At 47.4% G+C, this 23,392-nt stretch overlaps 1 protein-coding gene across 1 annotated transcript in view; it reads right to left on the minus strand.

Annotated features, from left to right (window-relative positions):
* DGKD (diacylglycerol kinase delta) overlaps positions 1 to 23,392 on the minus strand; it is a 213,803-nt gene that overhangs the window by 55,106 nt on the left and 135,305 nt on the right. The window contains exons 11-15 of the mRNA XM_082251540.1: positions 22,140 to 22,279; positions 13,722 to 13,806; positions 13,478 to 13,572; positions 11,514 to 11,613; positions 1,184 to 1,439 (exon numbers count right to left, since the gene is read on the minus strand). Of these exons, the coding sequence (XP_082107666.1) occupies positions 1,184 to 1,439; positions 11,514 to 11,613; positions 13,478 to 13,572; positions 13,722 to 13,806; positions 22,140 to 22,279 (676 nt within the window). The remainder of the gene's footprint in view (positions 1 to 1,183; positions 1,440 to 11,513; positions 11,614 to 13,477; positions 13,573 to 13,721; positions 13,807 to 22,139; positions 22,280 to 23,392) is intronic.

The following is a 23,392-nucleotide window of genomic DNA, read 5'->3' on the forward strand; positions in this document are numbered from 1 at the left end:
AAGGGGTCATGCTGTGATCGCTCTGCAATTTAAGGGGACATGCTGTGGGCGCTCTGCAATTTAAGGGGAAATGCTGCGGGCGCTCTGCAATGAAAGGGGAAATGCTGCGGGCGCTCTGCAATGAAAGGGGAAATGCTGCGGGCGCTCTGCAATGAAAGGGGAAATGCTGCGGGCGCTCTGCAATGAAAGGGGACATGCTGCGGGCGCTCTGCAATTTAAGGGGACATGCTGCGATCGCTCTGCAATGAAAGGGGAAATGCTGCGGGCGCTCTGCAATGAAAGGGGACATGCTGCGGGCGCTCTGCAATTTAAGGGGACATGCTGCGATCGCTCTGCAATGAAAGGGGACATGCTGCGATCGCTCTGCAATTTAAGGGGACATGCTGCGATCGCTCTGCAATGAAAGGGGACATGCTGTGATCGCTCTGCAATTTAAGGGGACATGCTGTGGGCGCTCTGCAATGAAAGGGGACATGCTGTGGGCGCTCTGCAATGAAAGGGGACATGCTGTGATCGCTCTGCAATGAAAGGGGACATGCTGTGGCCGCTCTGCAATTTAAGGGGACATGCTGCGATCGCTCTGCAATTTAAGGGGACATGCTGCGATCGCTCTGCAATGAAAGGGGACATGCTGTGATCGCTCTGCAATTTAAGGGGACATGCTGTGATCGCTCTGCAATTTAAGGGGACATGCTGTGGGCGCTCTGCAATTTAAGGGGACATGCTGTGATCGCTCTGCAATGAAAGGGGACATGCTGTGGGCGCTCTGCAATGTAAGGGGACATGCTGTGGGCGCTCTGCAATGTAAGGGGACATGCTGTGCGCGCACTGCAATGTAAGGGGACATGCTGTGGGCGCTCTGCAATGTAAGGGGACATGCTGTGGGCGCTCTGCAATGTAAGGGGACATGCTGTGGGCGCTCTGCAATGTAGACGGCGTGTTTAGGGGCGGAGCAGGGTGGGGTTTGGGTGGGGCAACAAGTGGCGAGTAACTCTTAAGGCCTGGCTAGTAGCTCATGGCTTGAAATTTTGAGCCCTGCTTTAAGAGACTGCATTTTGTGGAGTATGATGGCCCATATGTGAAAAGTAAAATGCATTACTGGAGTTTGTGTTAAAGAACCAAGACCCCAAGAACTAAGACAACAATAGCATGGAAAATCTATGGGGATTACTGTATTACCTACCTTTCTCTGCCTGCTCAATTATTTGTCGAATAGCTTTCTTCAGGCTGTTGGCTCTAAGCATGAGCTGTTCACGAGGTCGAAAAGTCTGTGATCGCATTGGAGAAGGAGAGATAGTTGGAGGGCATGTGGCATTTTCTGAAGACTCCTCCGTCTCCTCATTTATTGTAGGTGGAGGTTGGGACAGGACTGACGTAGCCTGAGACTCCTCATTCAAAGTTTTCAAAAGGGAGTCCAGTTTCTCTCGTAGAACAGTGCACTAAAAAGAAATTAAAGCCATTTTTAAAATTATGATTTAATGTGTATTTTCACCTTTGCAGTCAAATGTAAGAATTCCCCTTACAAGAGTTCAAACCCTTCCCCACTTTAGCTAAAACTTAAAGGCTATGTTCACCCTTGGAACATGTTACATGTTCCACCTGTTTTGAAACATGCAACATGTAATGTGTTCCAGCATCTTCACTTCGCATGGCCATTATATCCCTCCCTGCGAATCTTCTCCCCTCACCCGGTGTCCATAGAAAAAAAGAAATGTACATTTTTTTACCTGCAAAAAATGTGCATTTATTCTTTTTTTCTTAAAGGCAAACTTATCCTTTAAAAAAAAAAAAAAAAAAGAGGCTGGAGAGCACAGAAATGGCCTTCTCAGTGAGCTGTTCTCCCTCCTTTACTATCCAATCTCAGTAAATGAACTCACACAGCACATAACTGCATGTGATTCCAGGTGTGAACCAGCTCTTCTGCAAATCTGTTTATAAGTGCAGCACATATAATTTACATACCAAGCTACAAATCATTTGAAATTTTAATGTTTCTATGTGCCCTGTTCACATTAAAACACAGGTGGCAGGGTGAAAAGTACTGTTGTGTGAAAATCAGCTGCATGTCTGCAGAGCTTTGCAGCTCTCTGTCTGTCCCTGCGTTCACTTTGTTACATTTCAATAAAGTTGAGATAAAAAAAAAAGTGTGCTTGTGTTGTAAAAACCACACAGCGCTCCATAAATCATAACTACTGGGTTATATTGCTTCCTCCAGGTATAGGACTAAGCAGAACAAAAACACCTGGCTACGCCCATGGGCCATCCTCAGCTTGGTATATAACCCCGCTCTCTGCTCTACGTAATCAGTTTAGTAGCAAGCAGTATTAGAAGTATAAGAACTCCATAAAGGGGCGGGTGCTGTCTCCGTCGATGTATAAAAATCAAATTTTCTCTTTCGTTCATCGATGAACACAGCGCTCCATAAATATTAAATAGTGGGACGTCCAAAAGCAGTGCCGAAAGGAAAATGAGTGTGGGGGGGGGGGGGAAATAACTCCAGGCTAAATATATCAGCCCTTAACCAGGACTCAGGAGCCTTAACCGGGTGAAAGGTATGCAAAGCAAATTCCTTGGGATGAGCCGGCTTGGGACACGAGAAAGTCCTCATTCAAATGGAAGTCAGAAACAACTTTGGGCAGGAATGATAGACAGGGACAGAGAACCACTTTTTATCCCTATGGGCCACTAAAAAGGGACCGAGACAGGATAATGCTGACAATTCCGATACCCTGTGGGCCGAGGTAATAACCACCAAGAATGTCACCTTCTGGGATAACGTATTCAAAAGGAATCTCCCGAATATTCTCAAAAGGAGGTTTCTGGAGAACTGAAAGAACTAAATTGAAATCCCATGGCGGTAAAAGAGACTGTACAGGTAAAGCCACGTGTCAAACCCCCTGAATGAAGGTACAAACTAAAGGGGTCGCTGAAAGAAGATTGCCAGGGCAGACACCTGTCTCTTGATGGTGCTCAAGGCCAACTTCTGATCAACACCCTGCTAAAGAAAGGTTAATATCCAAGCCACAAAAAAGGATCGAGGATGAGCGCCAATTGACTCACATCAAGAAATGTACGCTTTCCACGTACAATGGTATATCTTGCTGAAAGACGACTTTCTCACCTTCACCATATCCAGACATCACTGATCCAGACAGACCTCTATCCCTCAGTACCTGGCTTTCAATAGCTAAGCCATTAAAACCAGGGACTGTAAAGCAGGATGGTGGCTTAGCCCTTGAGACAACTGGTCTTCTTTGAGAGGAAGCCCAAAAGAACGTTTATGGCCACCAGACTGATCGCCCTTGATTCCACACAGGAATTGCGGAAGAAGCCTGAGCAGAGGATGATACTGGCCTTACCGTAGCCCTTGGATGCCTGCCAGAGGAACTCATGATCTCACCACGAACCTCTGTATCCTCCTGTGGAGCCGAACCTGCTAAAGAAGCTGCATGTAGGACTGTGCAAACAGAACTGTCTTGAAGGTGGATACCACCAAACTCAGAACCTGTACGTAAAATGAGAGAGAGAACTATCTGTGTGACAGCAGCTGGTGAACCAGAGCCTGTGGTATCTGAAGTTTGTCCAGAGGAAGGACAACCCTGGTCAGACCTAGGTAAATCAATTCCCTGGATGGGGATAGAGGGGACCTTAGGTAATTTGGACATCACCTGAACCTTTGCAGAAATTAAATCCACACAAGGAGACTCAGGACCTAAAAAACCTGAAATGGACAAGCTTTGTCCCCCTTTCTGGATACCCCCAAAATAATCATTTAGTGGATCCCCTTGATGCTCATAAAGGAGGTCCATGAGGCCAGAAACCAGCAAAGATGTCCTCTCACCCAATAATGGGTGAGGGCAGAACTTCATGTTGAAGGGATCTTGTCTGCAGGTCCGGAGAAGCTAGCTCTAGGCTTACCAGACCAAGGATGCTTGGAACCTCCCGGGGGAAGAATTGAAAGATCTATTTCCCTTATTCTCCATCCCAGAAGCACAAAATAGTTTTCTATGTGCTGAGAGGGAGGGCCCCCGTCTGCAACGAGGCTCCATCCTATTCCTAGACTATGGCAAAAAAGTCATCTCCCCCCCCCCCGTGATACCCTTAATGATGTCATCCAGGGTAGTCCCAAATAGACGATCGCCTTGAAAGGGCAGATCAAAGAGAGCTTTCTTAGAGGCTTGTGCTGCGGAACAATTCTTAAGCCACAGCATGTGCCTAATTACCACCGCTGAAACAGACAGGAGCTGTATCCAAAGCTGCATCAAAAATACACTTCACCCCATGGACCAACTGGGCCGCTAAATTAACATAAGCGGATGGGACCTGCTCACCCCCCTGGCCCTGGCGCAAAAGCTTGGCTCATTCAGTTAGGGTCTGAGACACCAGGGCTGAGGCAAAGACTGGCCGTAATGTCAAACAAGCCATAGTAAACATGCTGCGTACCACAGCCTCCACTTTCCTGTCAGCCAGGTCCTTAAGGGACGGGGATTCCTCTACTGGGATCACGGTAGCTTTGTTCAACCTGGAAACAGGAGGGTCCACCACTGGTGGACTAGTCCACTTTTTTAAAAGTGACTCCTCAAAAGAGTAACATACAGCAAAATGTTTGGGGACCACAAAGGGTAATTTTGGTTGTTCCCATTCCTTACAGGAAAACCTGTCAAAATAAGGCACAAAAGGAAATATCTTTGGAGTGCAATGTGACTTATGCGTACCAAGCGACACAGCCAAGTCCGTGGCTACATCAGCCACATCCTCCATTTTTAAAGTCACTGCAGTGATAAGTTCGTCTACCTACCTTTTTCATTCGCTTCTGCGACCATGGAGGAATCATTCTCACTATTGGATGGATCTGGGGGTGTGATATTAGGCACCCCTGGATGGGCCGCATCTACAGCGTCATCAGGCTCAGAATCGGATGAGATAGACTGAGCAGGGAAAGGCAGGGGACCATTCCTCATGGGCCTTTGCCCACACGCCACTTCCAACCGGGACACTAAGGACTGCAGGAGAACCGTCAGCGCAACCATGGGAAGCTGGGGTTCCGAGGGACCTTCCACCTCCATGAGGGGTCAGTGGGGGAGATGTGACCCTGAGGCTCCATAAGAAAAGGAGAACCTTGCAGTACAAAAACTATCTTTTGGCACCACTACAGGATCCCCCAAGGCTCGGGTACCTATCAGCAGAGAGAGAAAGAGATAAACAGGGACCCCCAAGGACTCACCCTACTGATCGGAGGAGTTCAGAGAATTCGGACCTTGCATCACCATGGACGCCATCCCTGTTCATATGTCCCGGGCACAGGAAGAGGAAACTGAGGAGGAGCTTCGACATCCCCACAAGGCTTCAGTCGTCTCCAGCATCTCCTGGACTAAGGGAAAATGGCCCCCGTGACATCATCGGGCTACACAAACATGGCCACAAACCGGAGACCAGCCAGACTAAGGGAAAATGGCCCCAGTGACATCATCTGGCAACACAAACATGGCCGCCAAACCGGAGACCAGCCAGACTAAGGGAAAATGGCCGCCATCAGCTAGAGGATGCTGCCAGGATCTTTCCTGTGCCCTCTGCAAGAGGACCCCCTCCTGAAGGTAGGACACACGTTAGGGGAGACTCCGCTGCGCACTCTGCACCGGTCTTTGCACTGGGACCCCCCTGCACTATTCCCCCACTGCAAACAGTGGGGCATGCATCCAGGGGTCTCCTACACTGGGACCACCACAAGGGCAGGACACACTATCCCAGGACCATTACAGAGTGGGGATAGCGGGGGAGACCCCAGGGGTCTCCGCAGCATTCTCTACACTGGGACCCCTACCAGACTCCAGGTCCAGACAGGAGGGTAAAGGGAGTTGGGGAAGCCCAACTCACTGAGGGATTTTTAAGGATGGGAAAAGGGAACCTGCAGGCAGGTCCTACCATTCCTGGAGGTTACCCACGTCCACCCCAAAAAAACTGCTAAAAGGGGAGAGGGGGGACTGTACTTATCCTTCCATGGTTAAGGTAACGCTCAAAACAGAATCCTTGTCATCGAAGTAGGGGAGTTATCGGCCAAAGGAACACTGCGACCCAGACCCAAACCCAGTTGTATGCGACACTGCAAGACGTTTAACTTGGGGGGGGGGGCAGCCTCTATCCGTGAGGCTATGTTGTGGCCAACCTAGCGTGTAGCTGTGGACTGCACGTGCTCGCTGGCTGGGCTAGGGGGACCACTAGATCTAGATTATTTAGCCCGTCGCCCAGCCCGGCAGTTGATTGTAGATTCTCCCGAGAGAAAAAACAAAAAAGATGTAAGGAAGGAGATCCCAGCCAGGAGCCTAGGTCCTTACTCCTAAATAGACAGATTAAAACGGATTACCTAGAGCAAAGAGGGGGGTTATATACCAAGCTGAGGACAGCCCATGGGCGTAGCAAGGTGTTTTTTGTTCTGCCTAGTCCTACTCCTGAAGGAGGCAATATAATTCAGTAGTTATGATTTATGGAGCGCTGTTTCCGTCGATGAACGAAAGAGAAAAATGGATTTTTGTAAAATCTTACCGTAAAATCCTTTTCTCTTAGCTCATTGACAGACGTAGTCCTCGGTGATTCAACACCCTCGGGTTATGCTGCTACAGGAGTAGGACTAGACAGGTAAGAAAACGTTCTGGCCACACCCTAGGGGCAGTCCCAGAGGGTATATCCTCTCACTTCCTGCTCTAGCAAATCAGTTATGTCACAAAGCAGTGTTTAGAGAATTTAACCCAACCCAACTCAAAAACAGAGGGGTACTACGTCTGTCAATGAGCTAAGAGAAAAGGATTTTACGGTAAGATTTTACAAAAATCCATTTTTCTCTATCGCTCATTGACAGACGTAGTCCTCAGTGATTCAACACCCTCGGGACGTCCCAAAGCAGTACCACAAATGAGGGGTGGGAAAATGGAAATCAAATCCAATCTAGAAGGCCCAACCGGTGCCAACTAGAAGTTTACAATGCTCATCCTCAATGATGAGATTCAACAGAAATTTTTCAACAGAAAAAAACCCCCGAGGTAGACCACCGGTCTCCTCAAATTGCGGCCTGCAAAACCTTGCGGCCAAATGAGGCATCCGCCGATGCCATCACATCAATCTTATAAAATTTTGTAAAGGTATGTTCCGACGACCAGGTGGCCGCCTTACATACCTGGACCACTGACGCCTGATGGCGATAGGCCCAGGAAGTACTGAGCGCTCGAGTGAAGTGCGCCCTAATAGGGAACGGAGGATTCCGACCCTTAATAGAATAAGCCTGTACCACCGTCTGACTGATCCATGTAGATATGGTCGCGGCAGACACAGGCAACCCCCTTCAAGGGCTATCCGTGATCACAAAAAGTGAGTCCGTCTTACGAAAACAAGTTCGTAGTAGTCAAGTGTATCCTTCTGAACCCCATCCAAGGAGTGTAATGCAAACTCCCAAGGATGGCTAGTCTTAGGACACGGGGAAGGTAACACAATACTTTTATTCAGATGAAAAACTCTGAAAACCACTTTAGGAAGGAAGGATGGATTCGGAAGAAGAACCCACCTTATCCCTATGAACCACCAGATATGGGGAACGACAAGATAATGCGGCCAGTTCTGACGCCCAAGAAGGCCACCTTCTGGGATAATGTAAGCAAGGGAATCTCCCTAATATCTTCAAAGAGAAGTTTCTGAAGAACCGACCACACTAAATTAAGATCCCAGGCGGTAAGGGTGCGCGCACTGGTGGAGCCAGATGTCGCACCCCCTGGATGAAATTCCGCACCAAGGAATGATTAGCCAAAGGTTTCTTGAAAGAAGATTGCTAACGCCGAAAACCTGACCCTTGATCGTGCTCAAGGATAGTTTCTGCTCAACCCCTTGTTGCAGACAGACCGAAATTCGGGTCACCGAATAGGTATGTGGGGGAAATCCAATAGATTCACACCATGCAATATAAGAATTCCATGTGCTGGAAGTCGCTTTCCTTGCTTTAACTGGAGGTAGGAATAACTGAAGCTGACACTCCCTTGTCCTTCAGTACCTGGGTCTCAATGGCCAGGCCATTAAGCCAGCGACTGTAAAGCAAGATGGAAGATCGGTCCCTGAGACCGCAAATCCTCCCTGAGAGGAAGTCTCCAAGGAGCGTCCGCGACTAGCCTCACCAAGTCGGCGTACCAGGCTCGACGAGGTCAGTCCGGAATTTCCAGAATAACTGGAATTCCCTCCACCTCTATCCTGCGAAGAAGTTCCCACAGCAACTTGAGAGGATGGAAGGCATGCCGTAGCCGATACTGCCCCCACGGGGCGATCAGCGTTTCTGCTGCGTCCGCTAGAGGATCGCGGCGCGAGCTACAAACCTCTGCACCTTCCTGTTAAGCCAAGGTGCCAACAGATCCACATCCGGGATGTCCCAATGAAGGGACAGCTAGTGAAAAACCTCTGGATGAAGAGGCCATATGCGATTGGATCCGAATCGGGCTGCTCTAGAGCTGCTCGATCCAGTAAATCAGACAAAATCTGATCGCTCTCAGTTCCGATACCCTTATTGGTAATCTGATACTATCGGAAGAAATGACTTCCCCTGGTTGAGCATCGGAGACTTCCTGGTCCGCTCGCTCAACCGGATCCGATTGTCCAGGGAATCTGAATTCTGATTCCATTAAAAAAGAATCTCCTTCAGGAGAATTCGGGTATGAGACTGGGTATACGGTACTGCCTCTAAGAAGGCCACCATCAGTCCCAGCCAATTGATGGACAGCAACATCCGAATCGTTGACTGAACCTTCTGGAGTTTCTCCGCAAGGAGAAACTCTCTTGCCCAGGATGTATCCAACCTTAGGCCCAGATAGTTCAGTCTCCTGGTGGGAACCAGGGATGATCTTTGGGAAAGCGAAAAACGCTGATGTCCTGAAATGATGGGGATATAAAGATAGGCCTCCTAAATGTCTATGGACGCCAGGAAATCCCCCTGATGCAGGGAGGCCACCACTGTACGGATGGACTCTATTTCTTCCCAAGTCCAGATTTGGACGCACCTTGCCCTCTTTCCTGGGCATTGTGAATAGGTTCGAATAGAACCCCTGAAACCGTTCAATGTTAGAAGGGAAGAATTGCACCGGTGGAAGTGATCGAAACTCGATCCTGTGTCCTCCAGAAACCGGTGAAGACATCCCCCCCACCCCAGAGATGGGTAGGGGCGCATCAGGCTGTATCTTCAGGCTTGGCTGAGCCGGACCTTTTGTTTAGCCGACCAGCGCCCTTTGAAACCCCTCTAAAGGGGCTTTGGAGGGTTTCGCCTTATCGCCCGCCCTCGCGGAACGAACAACTCTTTATGAGCAGAAAAGGAAGGTCCTCGTTAGTTACGAGGTCCTTTTATCCTAACAGTCTGTGGCAAGACAGCAGGTGGTACCGTCTATCCTATAAAGAGGAATTCCTTAAACGGATAGCACCTAGCCATGCGTTTGGAAATAACAGGGGTTCGTTTCAAAACGACCCCATTTGGGTAAAGGAAAATCCTTCGCCCTTTTGGTAGGCTAACAAGTACCAAAAAGGAATCTCAGTCTCAGCTACCTCTGCCGGTGTAACCTCAAGACTAAAGGTTTCCCGGACGGACACAACTAGTGCATCCACCACTCTTGTGCTATGGCGGAGGCAGAAACATGCTCCTCACTGCTGAGGAGATATTACCTGAGACAACAGCCCCTGAAGTATCTGATAAACAATAGGGGTAGGCGGGGGTCGCTTCTTGACCCCCGTCCCTGACAGGCCACCTCCACCCGGGATACCAAAGACTCCAAAACTGCCGATAATGCATTAAAAACAAGTGGGGTACTGGAGGGTCCTGCGGCCACCTTGAGGGGATCAGGTGGGGATACCTATGCGGCAGGGTCAATGATTATACAAGACACTTGCCAGCAAAAAAAAAATGACAAAGTAAAAAACTTATCTGCCTTTTTGGACCCGAGAGAGAGAGAGAGAGAGAGAGAGAGAGAGAGCGAGAGACTCCAAGGCTCATCCCTGATGCACAGAAGTTTTCATCAGCTTGCTCAGTGCTTGTCTTGTTACAGACAGGAAGTCTTTGGCCCTATTTCCTGGGTAAAGGAGGCGGCTCCGCCCCTTAACACGCCTGCCGGCGCCTCCCCCTGGCTCCATGAGGTGTTTGAGTCACCTCAAACATGGCCGCCCCCATGCTGGAGACAGGAGGCTACACCAAAATGGCGGCCTCGTGCGATCTACCAGACAATGGCGGCGGCCTGCACAGATAGCGGCATGTCTGCAGAAGGATCTCGGCCTCACAACCCTTCACCCTCATGGTGGTCAGCGTGGTCGGCGGTACCGGACCCTGGCGGGCCGTATGCGGTCCGTGGCCGTCGGGAGGCATCTGCTTAGCTGGAGGAATGATCTGGAATGCAGTATACATGTATAGACATCGCCCTGTGGCTTCTGACAGGTAGGATACCTTATACTATCACAGTAAAGTTCTAGTACTGCCACTGACTACAATCATTTTCACATTTTTACAATTAGATTGTCAGCTCCCAAACCAAGCCTCCTGGCTTCTTGTACACAAAAATCACACTCAATTAGGGGGATCTGTGACATGTTATAGGATAGAGGGGAACCCATCCTTACCATTACAGAGAGGGGCCCGCGTTCACCACAAGACCCATCAGGGGGAAAGGGGGAACATACTACTCACCATACCGGAACCAGGCGGGCGCCAACTCCTGACAGTACCCCTCTCCACCGAGGTAGGAGGGCTGTCGACCAATACGGACGCCGTGACTCATGGTCTTTGGCGTTTCAGCGAGACGTTTAACTCGCAGGGTCAGTCCCCGTCCAGTGGGACTATGTCGCGGCCGACCCAGCGCGGAGCTATGGCCTGCACGCGCTCGTAGGCTGAACTGGGGTGACCACTGGATCTCAACATCCAGCCTGTCGCCCAGTTCAGCTTTCTTGCTTGAAGATCTCACAGGAACACTGGAGAAAAAAAATCTGTCTAAAAATTCTTTTCTAAGAAAAAAATCCTGCCAGGACCGAAGATCCCAGCAAGGTATCTAGGTCCTTACTCCTAACTAGACAGAAAAAACTGATTTGCTAGAGCAGGAAGTGAGAGGATATACCCTCTGGGACTGCCCCTAGGGTGTGGCCAGAACGTTTTCTTTCCTGTCTAGTCCTACTCCTGTAGAGGGCAGCATAACCCGAGGGTGTTGAATCACCGAGGACTACGTCTGTCAATGAGCGATAGAGAAAATACATTTACATTTTTGGTTGTAACATGACAAAGTGTGGAAAATTTCAGGGGGTATGATCACTTTTTCAAGGCACTGTATATTTTGCAATCATATCTTATTCAGTTTGCAAAAAAAAATGCCTGCATTTATGCATACCAAAAAGCGAAAAAGGCTAAAGTTACTTAGTGTTACGTTCAGATTAAAAAGTGCATTAAACACAGCTAAAGAACTGCCTGAATTAAAGTCCTAATTGCAATAAAATGAAATTAACCCTGGAACAAAAAATACCTTTCCTGCCATTGTTTCAGATTCTTCACAACTCTCTGTCATTCTCTCATAGGCCTTCCCAACACGGGCAACAAAATCTTTTACAGTTTCACACAGCACCCTAAGAAAATATGAAAAGAAAAATCAGACTACTCCCTGATTAGGTTCAATTAGTATTTAAATGGTTTGTTTCTATATATACACATTTTCCCCCACCATTTATAGATCTACACCAAACAGCCTCATATTACCTATTAGGTACACCTGTTTGATAGCACAAATAGCTAAACCTGCTGCTATGGTCAAGTGTTTCAATTATATGACCAAATATTTTAATGTAAAACATACGTGAGTTGAGCAACTAACAATGGAATAATTGGTGCTAATGCGGTGCCTGCAACATCTCAGGAACAGCTTACCTCACATCCTACAGACTTGAAAACGTACTTGTGACAGAATACATATCTCCTAAAGCCCTTTACACACTTGACGGAAATAGGACGAAATATCCTCCGATTTTTCTCTCTCATGCTCAGCGTTCATAACCATTTTTAGTTGACAGTGCATAAATGTTCACAAAATTTCTCGTCCGATTTTTTTTTTTGGGACATTTGTTCCTAGACTTCTGGGTAGTCAGCAACTTCAGATCATGCGCGGTCTTTCCTATCCAATTTTTCGCGGAAGTACTGCATACACATTAAGCGAAAATCGGTCGCCTGGGGACGGACGATAAAAATTTTGGTGTTTGTCCCTCTGTTTTTTTTTGTTGGAAATGTCTGCATTGGCTGCTGAAAGTTGTGTACACACTAGCCGAAAATCGTACGATTTTACCTTGGACGTGAATTTTCGGCAGATTTTCTACTAGTGTGTACCCCACTTTAGGGATGATATTTGTACCTTGCCCTGAGGGCCTGTCGCCATTTGTGCCAATATGTTTGATGCTGTGTATGTGAGCTTGGTGCTTTGCTTCTACACATTCCCCATTGAGTGCTGTGAGACTTGCAATATGTGAGCGCACTGTATATGTTGGTGGGAGGATGTGCGTGATGTTCACTGTATGTGGATATATTCATATTGCCACATATTTTTAGGAAAATTCCTAAAACTGGAGCACTCAGAATCTGGTGCAGCTGTGCATGGTGGCTAATCAGCTTCCAACTTCAGCTTGTTCAATTAAGCTTTCACAAAAAAAAAACCCTTGTAACTGACTGGCTTCAATGCACAGCTGCACCAGATTTAGCACGCCTGAGTTTTAGCAGAGGGGAGAACAGAGTGATCAAAGGTGTTTGATCGCTTAGTTCTGACTGCAGAGGCGGTGGGGCACAGATGGAGCATCAGATCGATGCTGCATCCACCTAGGTGAGTATTTTTGTTTTTCTAAAAACTCCATACTTCTCCTTTAAGCTAACAAGTGACAGAACATCTTAAACATCTGTGGGTGCACATGATTAGGCAAAATGCTGTACAAGGATATAATAATATGACAATATTAGACTATCCATTTCTCTGTAGGACAGGAGAAACAGGATGCAGAAGGGAGAAAACTGGCAAATGTTCTTTCGGCTACCCTTGTTTTGCAAATTATGTGTGGCACTGAAGGGGTGAGTGACCCTTTTTAATGCTGTACAGAACTTGTCAGCGAAGCAGTGATTTGTCACTGTACAAAATCCCTATATAGCTGCCTACTTTATGTTAATGACTCACACAACATTTCACAAGTATCACCACAATTTTGCAAGAAAGGAAAATAGTAAAGAAAACCGTTATGAATATCTATTATTGATGCAGTCAAAGTATTTTTATCATTTGCATCTGCCGCAACCATAGCACGAACTGCCCAAATCTGACAGGCTAACAGACTCCTAGCTGCAGTAGTGGCTGACATTGCATGCTCCTTCTGCTGTTGTTGAAAGTGTTTACAACTATTTTAGACTGACAATTCCATGAAAAGTAACAGTTACCATGCTGTCATGACTGGCACTTACTTAGCTGAAGAGATAACCACAGAGTGTTGGTCTGAGCTGAGTATCTGGGATAAGTGTGCAGCTACAGAGTTTTCATAACCCAGAATCTGCTGCACCTGGAAGGAAGAAAGAGATTTAAGAGCGAAGAACAGAAAATATATATTGTATAGGTCTCATTTGGCTCGCCAAGGACCTTTGTACTTCCCTACAAGGTGACTTACACCCAAGTTTATAGAACTAGCACATATATTAATTATGTACTAACCTCACAATCCTCGCTGGGTTCTGTTGATGTACAGGGATCTGAAACCTGAGCTGGCAGTTTGGTCTCATACACCATGATACTCCACCTGCCAAGAATGAATCAATAGCTTTTAAAATATTCTATAACAAAACCATAAAGCGGAGCTCCACCCAAAAGGAGAAGCTCTGCTTGTTTGCTCCCCCCCCCCCCCCCCCATACGCTGCCATATTTGGCATCTTTTTGGGGGGAAGCAGGTACTTGTCTTTGACCGGTACCCGTCCCCACTTCCTGGAGACCTCGCTGCAGCAAGGTTTCCTGAAAGTTCGCCCCCCCCCTCCTCCTTCCACCACCACGGGCAATTCAGAAAATGCATTCGCGCTTGCGCAGTAGGAAAAGTGGCTGTGAAGCCACAAGGCATCACTGCCAGTTTCTCCTACAAGGAATGGCGGCGGCAGCACCCGAGAGGCGATTGAAAATTCGGCAGGGGTACCAACATCGCGGGATTCCTGGACAGGTAAGTGTCCTAATATTAAAAGTCAGCAGCTACAGCCTTTGTAGCTGCTGCCATATACTTTTTGGAGGGGGGGAGGGGGCTGGAGAACCCCTTTAAATACCAAAATGTATTGAGCATAGAAAAAAAAAAAATGAAAAGCGTCCATCAGATTTGTTCTGTCATACGTAGATATGCAGAAGTGAGAGGACAGTCAGTCTTTCTTTGCACTAGGCGTTCAAGTAGAATCCAGCAGAATAAAGTGAAAACTGTTAAAGTAGAAGTCTGGGCTAGAATTAACAATGCTTAAATGGGCTCCGACCCACCTTCTAACTCCTATACTAACTACCCTGAAAAAGGAAGACTCTTATACTTACCTATTCCCTGAGCGCTCTGGTGCAGTCACGTAAACTCCCCAGTTGCAGGTCTTCAGGGAAGATGTAGCGCCGACAACAGATGCAATGCCTGGAGGCAGAGCACAGTGCAGGGAGAGCACAGGGCAGGGTGCATTATATATTGGGGATGGGAACTAAATGGGAGTGAGGGAGTACACAGGGAAGGGTGCATTATACTTTGGGGATGGGGAGGTGACCTTAAAGTAGGGAAGGGGAAGTATATGGGAATGAGGAAGTGCACAGGTCAGGATGCATTATAGTTTGGGGATGGGAAAGTAAAGGGGAGTGAGGGAGTACACAGGTCAGGGTGCATTATAATTTGGGGATGGGGGAAGTGACCTAAGAGTGGGGATGGGGGAAGTATATGGAAGTGAGGGAGAGCATAGGGCAGAGAGCAGGACGGTCTGGGGAGGCTGGTATTTTACACATTGCTTAGCCCTGCTACCTTGCTGGGAGGGGAAACGCTGACCACATCACATCCAGACAGACACATATCAGACGGAGGAGCGCCTCTTCTGTGGTTTGCAGGGCATAGTTCAAAAACTCCCAGGCAGCAGACAGACAGAGGGAGCCTGCGTCTCTCAGCCAATGCAGCTTGCCAATAGAGTCAGGGGGCTGAGGCTTTAACAGACAGGCGGAGCTCAGAGGAAAGTGGAAGGACAGGTGGGTACTGTAGATTTTAGTGGACTAAAATATGACTAAAAATGGATTTTTGTAAAATCTTACCGTAAAATCCTTTTCTCTTAGCTCATTGACAGACGTAGTCCTCGGTGATTCAACACCCTCGGGTTATGCTGCCCTCCACAGGAGTAGGACTAGACAGGAAAGAAAATGCTCTGGCCACACCCTAGGGGCAGTCCCCAAGGGTATATCCTCTCTCTCTCTGCCTCAGCAAATCAGTTATGTCACAAAGCAGTGTCTAGAGAATTTAACCCAACCCAACTCCAAAACAGAGGGGCGGGTACTACGTCTGTCAATGAGCTAAGAGAAAAGGATTTTACGGTAAGATTTTACAAAAATCCATTTTGCTCTATCGCTCATTGACAGACGTAGTCCTCGGTGATTCAACACCCTCGGGACGTCCCAAAGCAGTACCACAAATGAGGGGTGGGAAATTGGAAATCAAATCCAATCTAGAAGGCCCAACCGGTGCCAACTAGAAGTTTACAATGCTCATCCTCAGTGATGAGACTCAACAGAAATTTTTCAACAGAAAAAAACCCTCGAGGTAGACCACCGGTCTCCTCAAATTGCGGCCTGCAAAACCTTGCGGCCAAATGAGGCATCCGCCGATGCCATCACATCAATCTTATAAAATTTTGTAAAGGTATGTACCGACGACCAGGTGGCCGCCTTACATACCTGGACCACTGACGCCTGATGGCGGAAGGCCCAGGAAGTACTGAGCGCTAGAGTGGAGTGCACCCTAACAGGGAACGGAGGACTCCGACCCTTAATAGAATAAGCCTGTACCACCGTCTGTCTAATCCATTTGGAGATAGTCGCGGCAGATGCAGGCAACCCCTTTCTGGGGCCATCCGGGATCACAAAAAGTGAATCCGTCTTACGGAACGATTCCATAGCCTTCAGGTAAACCCTGATTGCCCGAACCACATCCAAGGAATGCAACGCATGTTCCCGATGATGCTTGGGCTGAGGACACAAGGAAGGTAGTATGATATCTTCATTCAGATGAAAATCTGAAACCACCTTTGGAAGCAAGGATGGCTTAGGATGAAGCACTACCTTATCCCTATGAATCACTAAGTATGGGGAATGGCATGATAATGCAGCCAGTTCTGACACCCTGCGTGCAGAAGTGATAGCCACCAAGAAGGCCACCTTCTGGGATAAAGTAAGCAAGGGAATCTCCCTGATGTTTTCAAAGGGAGGTTTCTGCAGAACCGACAAAACCAAATTAAGATCCCAGGGCGGTAAGGGCGCGCGGACTGGTGGAGCCAGGTGCCGCACCCCCTGGATGAAATTCCGCACCAAGGACTTGGTAGCTAAAGGTTTCTGAAAGAAGATTGCTAATGCTGAAACTTGACCTTTGATGGTGCTCAAGGCTAGTTTCTGCTCAACCCCTTTCTGCAGAAAGGCCAATATTCGGGTCACCGAATAGGTACGTGGAGGAATCCCTAAAGATTCGCACCACGCGATATAAGTCTTCCATGTGCGATAATAGACCTTGCTGGAAGTCGCTTTCCTTGCTTTAATAAGGGTAGGAATAACTGAAGCTGACAACCCTCTGTCCTTCAGTACCTGGGTCTCAATGGCCAGGCCATTAAAACCAGCAGCTGTAAAGCATAATGGAAGATTGGTCCTTGAGATCGCAGACACTCCCTGAGACAAAGTTCCCAAGAAATGTCCGCGACTAGTATGTCCAAGTCGGCCAGACCGGCTTGACGAGGCCAGCCTAGAATTTCTAGGACCACTGGCGCTGACTGGATCTGAACCAGGCGGCCCTAGAGCTATCTGGCCCCGACCATCAGACAAAGTCTGCTCGTTCTCTGTTCCCACACATTTATCAGACACCTGATTCCTATCAGGAACGGTGATCTCTCCTGGTTGAACCTCCGGGACCGAAGTCACCTGGCTAGAGGCTTTTTGGTCTGTCTGTTCAACCGGATCCGATTCTTGTGGGGAACTGAGACTAATCTTTGGAAAAGGTAAAGGAAAAGATCTGTTCAGGGAACGGTAACTGCCGCTCCCTGTAGTACTTAAATGTTGGAAGGGAAGAATCGCACCGGTAGCAGTGATCGATGCTCGATCTAATGCCCTGAATACCGGTGAAGACGTCCCCCCACCCTCAAACCGGGTGGGGGCGCACCTTCAGGCTGTGTAATCCTTTGCTTCGGGTTTGGCTGAGTCGGTCTTTTGTTTGTCCGACCAGCCCTTCTTGAACCCTCCTGGAGGAGCCTTGCCTTTCCCGCTTGTTCCAGCCGGGCGTACGAACCCTTTATGGGCGGTAAAGAAAGGTCCTCGCTTGTTACGAGGTCCCTTAGCTTTAGCAGCCTGTGGCAAGAAAGTGCTCTTGCCCCCAGTGGCGTCCTTAATGATCTCATCTAGGGTGGCCCCAAATAGGCGATTCCCCTGAAAGGGGAGATTCGTCAAGGTCTTTTTGGAACCTAGGTCCGCTGACCAGCATTTTAACCACAGCACACGTCTGAGGATTACCGCTGACATAGATGCATGCCTTAATAGGGGGGTAGCATCCAAGGCTGCATCACAGACAAACTGTAGCCCTTGTATAATCTGTTCCATCAATTCAGATGTTCCCTGGGGGATATCTTTCCCCTTCAGGTCCTGGCGCACCAATCTCGCCCATTCCGTAAGTGTCTGGGAAACCAGACCAATGACAATTACTGGTCTAAATGCTGACCCTATCAGGGAAAAAATAGTGCGGGACTCCGCTTCCACCTTCCGATCCACCGGATCCTTAAAGGACGAAGTGTCCTCTACTGGAATAACCGTGGCTTTATTCAGTCTGGAAATAGGTGGGTCCACCACTGGTGGTACCGTCCATTTCTTAATGAGGGATTCCTCAAACGGATAGCGTCTAGCAATACGTTTGGAAATAGTAAAGGTACGCTTAGAATGCTCCCATTCTTCTTTAATTTTATTACCAAAACACTTGGGTACAGGAAAAACCTTCACCGTTTTGGTTGGTTTGTTAGTACCAAAGGGAATCTCTGTTTCAGTTGCCTCTGCCGGTGAAACCTCAAGTCTTAAGGTTTCCCGAACCGCCACAACTAGTGCGTCCACCAATGCTTCTTCCCGAATTATGGCAGAAGTATGAACGTCCTCCTCACTGTCTGAAGGAACTTTACCTGAGACAACAGCCCTTGCAGAGGGACCTGCAGCTGCAATGACCATCTCAGACTCTGAGTCTGAAGTGTCAGATGATATAGGGGTAGGCGGGGGTCGCTTTCTTGACCCCCGTTCCTGACAGGCCGCCTCCACCCGAGCCACCATAGACTCCAAAACTGCTGTAAATGCATCCATACTCTGTGCACCGGCGGGTCCCGTGGCCCCCTCGAGGGAAACAGGTGGGGGTACTTGTGTGGCAGGGTCCATGATAATTCCAGTAACTACCCGGAAAATTCAATCCAAAAATAAATAAAACTTTTTTTTTTTTTTCAGACCCCCAGCGCCACAAAGCCCCTCAGTGTTACCTGCTAGGGATCCCTATCGAGCGAGAGAGAGAGAGAGATAGACCCCCAGGCTCACCACTTGATGCTCAGAGTTCACTGCAACTAGTCACAGCACTGTCTCAAACAAACAGGAAGTCTCTTGGCTGGCTGCCCGGGAAGAAAGGAGGCGGCTCCGCCCCTCTGCACGCCTTCCGGCGCCTCCCCTAGCTCCACGAGGTGTTTGGGTCACCTCAAACATGGCCGCCCCCATGCTGAAGACACGAGGCTACGCCAAAATGGCGGCCTCGTGCGATCTACTGTGGTCTGTTACAGAATAGCGGCGTGACTGCAGAGTATCTCGGCATCGCAAAATCTTTCTCTCATGGAGATCAGCTTGACCGGCGGTACCGAACCCTGGCGGACCGCGTGGCCGTCGGGAGGCATGCTTTAGCTGGAGGAATGACCTGGAAAGCCGCATACATGTCCTGTGGCTTCTGACAGGTAGGATACTTTCTATTATCACAGTAAGATTCCAGTACTGCCACAGATTACAATCATTTAAACATGTATGTAAAAAATTCCTCAGCCTTACGCCTAAACTGTGAATTAGTCTCTGCGCTCCAGGGAGCACCAGCACACCGGCTGGCAAACAGTTAAAACCAATAGCAGCTACTTAAACAAATATACAGTATATTTGATGATAAATAAACAAAGAATAATAGTAGCGCTTGAAACAATGTTTAAAAAGTCTCTGAAAATAAAACCAAGAGAATCCCCCAAGATGCCAGTCTGGTTAGTGTCAAACTCCTCCCAGCATATGGAACATAGTCCTGCAAGGTTATTCAATGTTGGTAAATCAGAACATCCGTCCCCAGAGACTCCAAACCTCCAACAATTCACAAACCGCAAATCATTTGTGTAGTTCACCAGGGTCACCACTATTCCACCACCAAGTGCAGGGGGACAATAGGAAATGGCCACTCACCAGATCATGTTGCTCACTCACTCTCATAAGTGAGCACACATCGCATATTAAAAATGCCCACGTAAGTAGAGATCAGCAAGAGTTAAATCCAAGATTGGTTCAGTGGTTCTCTTCCTCTCATGCTCCCATGTGCGTGGAAAACATAAAAAACATTCCCCACTAGTGCAATATGTCTGATAACATTTTATTCAAGAAATAACAGCACAGCATACATCGCACTCACTTGTAAAGAAAATAGTAAAAGCTTATCTCATATAATGGCAGGTTCGGAACATTCACTGCTACTGCGATGTGGCTCCATGCCAGATCGGGTAGTCCCGGAAGTCCTCCGCTGTCGTAGTCCGCGATAGGGTGCGTCGTCTGGCCACGCCCCGACGCGTTTCGTCACTTCCTGACTTCAACTGGGGTGCGGCCAGACGAGCGCTCCCGATCTATTTATGCTTCGCCTCACGGCGTCCCGACAGGAAGTTCCCAGTCTGTATTCAATTTCCGGTTTCACGAGGCGAGTTGTCCTTCCGGGTGACCTGTTTGCTTCACCATTGGTTGTGACGCCGTGAGGCGAAGCATAAATAGATCGGGAGCGCTCGTCTGGCCGCGCCCCCAGTTGAAGTCAGGAAGTGACGAAACGCGCTGGGGCGTGGCCAGACGACGCACCCTATCGCGGACTACGACAGCGGAGGACTTCCGGGACTACCCGATCTGGCGTGGAGCCACATCGCAGTAGCAGTGAATGTTCCGAACCTGCCATTATATGAGATAAGCTTTTACTATTTTCTTTACAAGTGAGTGCGATGTATGCTGTGCTGTTATTTCTTGAATAAAATGTTATCAGACATATTGCACTAGTGGGGAATGTTTTTTATGTTTTCCACGCACATGGGAGCATGAGAGGAAGAGAACCACTGAACCAATCTTGGATTTAACTCTTGCTGATCTCTACTTACGTGGGCATTTTTAATATGCGATGTGTGCTCACTTATGAGAGTGAGTGAGCAACATGATCTGGTGAGTGGCCATTTCCTATTGTCCCCCTGCACTTGGTGGTGGAATAGTGGTGACCCTGGTGAACTACACAAATGATTTGCGGTTTGTGAATTGTTGGAGGTTTGGAGTCTCTGGGGACGGATGTTCTGATTTACCAACATTGAATAACCTTGCAGGACTATGTTCCATATGCTGGGAGGAGTTTGACACTAACCAGACTGGCATCTTGGGGGATTCTCTTGGTTTTATTTTCAGAGACTTTTTAAACATTGTTTCAAGCGCTACTATTATTCTTTGTTTATTATCATTTAAACATACTTGTAATTAGATTGTCAGCTCCCAAACCAAGCCTTCTGGCTTTCTGTACACAAAAATCACACTCAATATAGGGGGATCTGTGCCATATTATAGGATAGAGGGGAACCCATCCTTACCATTACAGAGAGGGGCCCGTGTTCACCACAGGACCCGTCAGGGGGAATGGGGGAACATACTACTCACCGTACTGGAACCAGGCGGGTGCCAACTCCTGACAGTACCCCTCTCCACCGAAGTTGGAGGGCTGTCGACCAATACGGACGCCGTGACTCATGGTCTTTGGCGTTTCAGCGAGACGTCTAACTCGCAGGGTCAGTCCCCGTCCAGTGGGACTATGTCGCGGCCGACCCAGCGCGGAGCTATGGCCTGCACGCGCTCGTAGGCTGAACTGGGGTGACCACTGGATCTCAACATCCCGCCCGTCGCCCAGTTCAGCTTTCTTGCTTGAAGATCTCACAGGAACACTGGAGAAAAAAAGCTGTCTAAAAATCTTTTTAAGAAAAAAATCCTGCCAGGACCGAAGATCCCAGCAAGGTATCTAGGTCCTTACTCCTGACTAGACAGAAAAAAACTGATTTGCTGTTGCAGAGAGAGAGAGAGAGGATATACCCTTGGGGACTGCCCCTAGGGTGTGGCCAGAGCATTTTCTTTCCTGTCTAGTCCTACTCCTGTGGAGGGCAGCATAACCCGAGGGTGTTGAATCACCGAGGACTACGTCTGTCAATGAGCGTTAGAGAAAACTAAAATGGCATTTTAGTCAAAAGACTCACTAAAACTAAATTGAAATTTGACATCAAAATTAACAGTAGTGTGCAAGAGGCCTTACTATGAAGTAATTTCTTAACACTTTACTTTGTACCATTATGTTGTGAATTTATTTTTATTGTGTGTGCAGTATTGTCCAACAAAACTATAAACTCTGTACTTGTCTCAATAAAAATACTTGGTTAAAAATAAAAAAAAAATATATATATATTATATATTTATATACAAACACACATATATATATATATATATATATATATATACATACACACATACATACATACATACACACACACATACATACACACACACATACATATATATATATATATATATATATATATATATATACATACACAACAAATTTACCTGTCCAGCATTTTGGTGCCAGCCCTCTCAAACTTCTCCAGTATTTGGGGTAACTGGGTGTCATCATCACATGCAGAGCCCCAGCCCAGCACTCGTGCCAAGTCATTCCCTGTTCCTAGGGGCAAAACGCCAAGCTGGCACTAAACAAAAAATAAATAACCTTACCATCATGGATAATGACAGATTGCAAAATATGCAGCAAAAGAAACTAGACCACTATAATATCTTTACATTTTCATGTACGTATATAAAAGTGATTTCATCAACAAAACTCATCTGGAGATACAATATTATATTTATTTATAAAAGCTGCTGTTCAGCACTGCTCATATTAAAGAGTATCCCTGGTATAGAGCTAAATACACAATGTTATCTTAGGGGGAAAAAATATATGCAGTATCTCTTTGCTAGAAGCGCACAGTCCATCATGTTTTATCCCTTTAAAGACCCTTCAAGTACAAAAAAATACTTTCTGATCTGGCAGAAATGTACCCGGATCCTAAGTCCTGGTACATGCTGACAATACACAACATTTTTGGGTGTCAGCTCTGCCCAGCTTTCTGCCCAGCTTTCTTTTGTCAGCCACCTGCTGACCGCAATACTTATATATGCGGTCTGCAAGTGGTTTACCAGGGTTATGGGTGAAGATATTAGCCATAACCCCTGTATTGTTTTTTTTTTTTAGCCGGCGGCTGGCTCTCTTGTGAAAGTGTTCCGAGCAACTCATGATTAATGGGTTTTCTTGCGCTTCAAAAGGTAGAGAGATTTGGAGTCTTTTTGACCCCAGATCTCTCTACAAAGAGGACCTGTCATTCTTATTTCTATTACAAAAGGATGTTTACATTCCTGATCATAGAAATAAAAGTGATTAAACTTTTTTTTAAAGGGACAGTGTAAAAATAAAATAAATAAGAAAATTTAAAAGTGCCCCCATCCCTCCCTGCTTCCACGCAGAAGCGAACACAAATGTTCGCTCATCTCTACAACTAAGCCCTGTCGGGTTAAATGCATTAGAAGGGTCCTCCTAAGACAAGGACTGTCATTGCCAAGCTTGTGGCTATCCTTTGCAAAAAATGTGGAGTTTAGTAATTCCTCCCAGTGTGCGGCGGCCCCTTTTCTTCAGTCTGAGCAGAGACATATTGTTTAGCCCATGTGACCCAGGCTTCAAGTGGTGATGGAGAGGAGCACTTTGAGGCGGAGAGTTTTTTATTTTCAAGAATCCAAATGTGATTTTAGGAAATAATCGATTTCAT

Source organism: Pelophylax lessonae (assembly GCF_965119305.1).
Source record: "Pelophylax lessonae genome assembly, chromosome: 3".
NCBI lineage: Eukaryota > Metazoa > Chordata > Amphibia > Anura > Ranidae > Pelophylax > Pelophylax lessonae.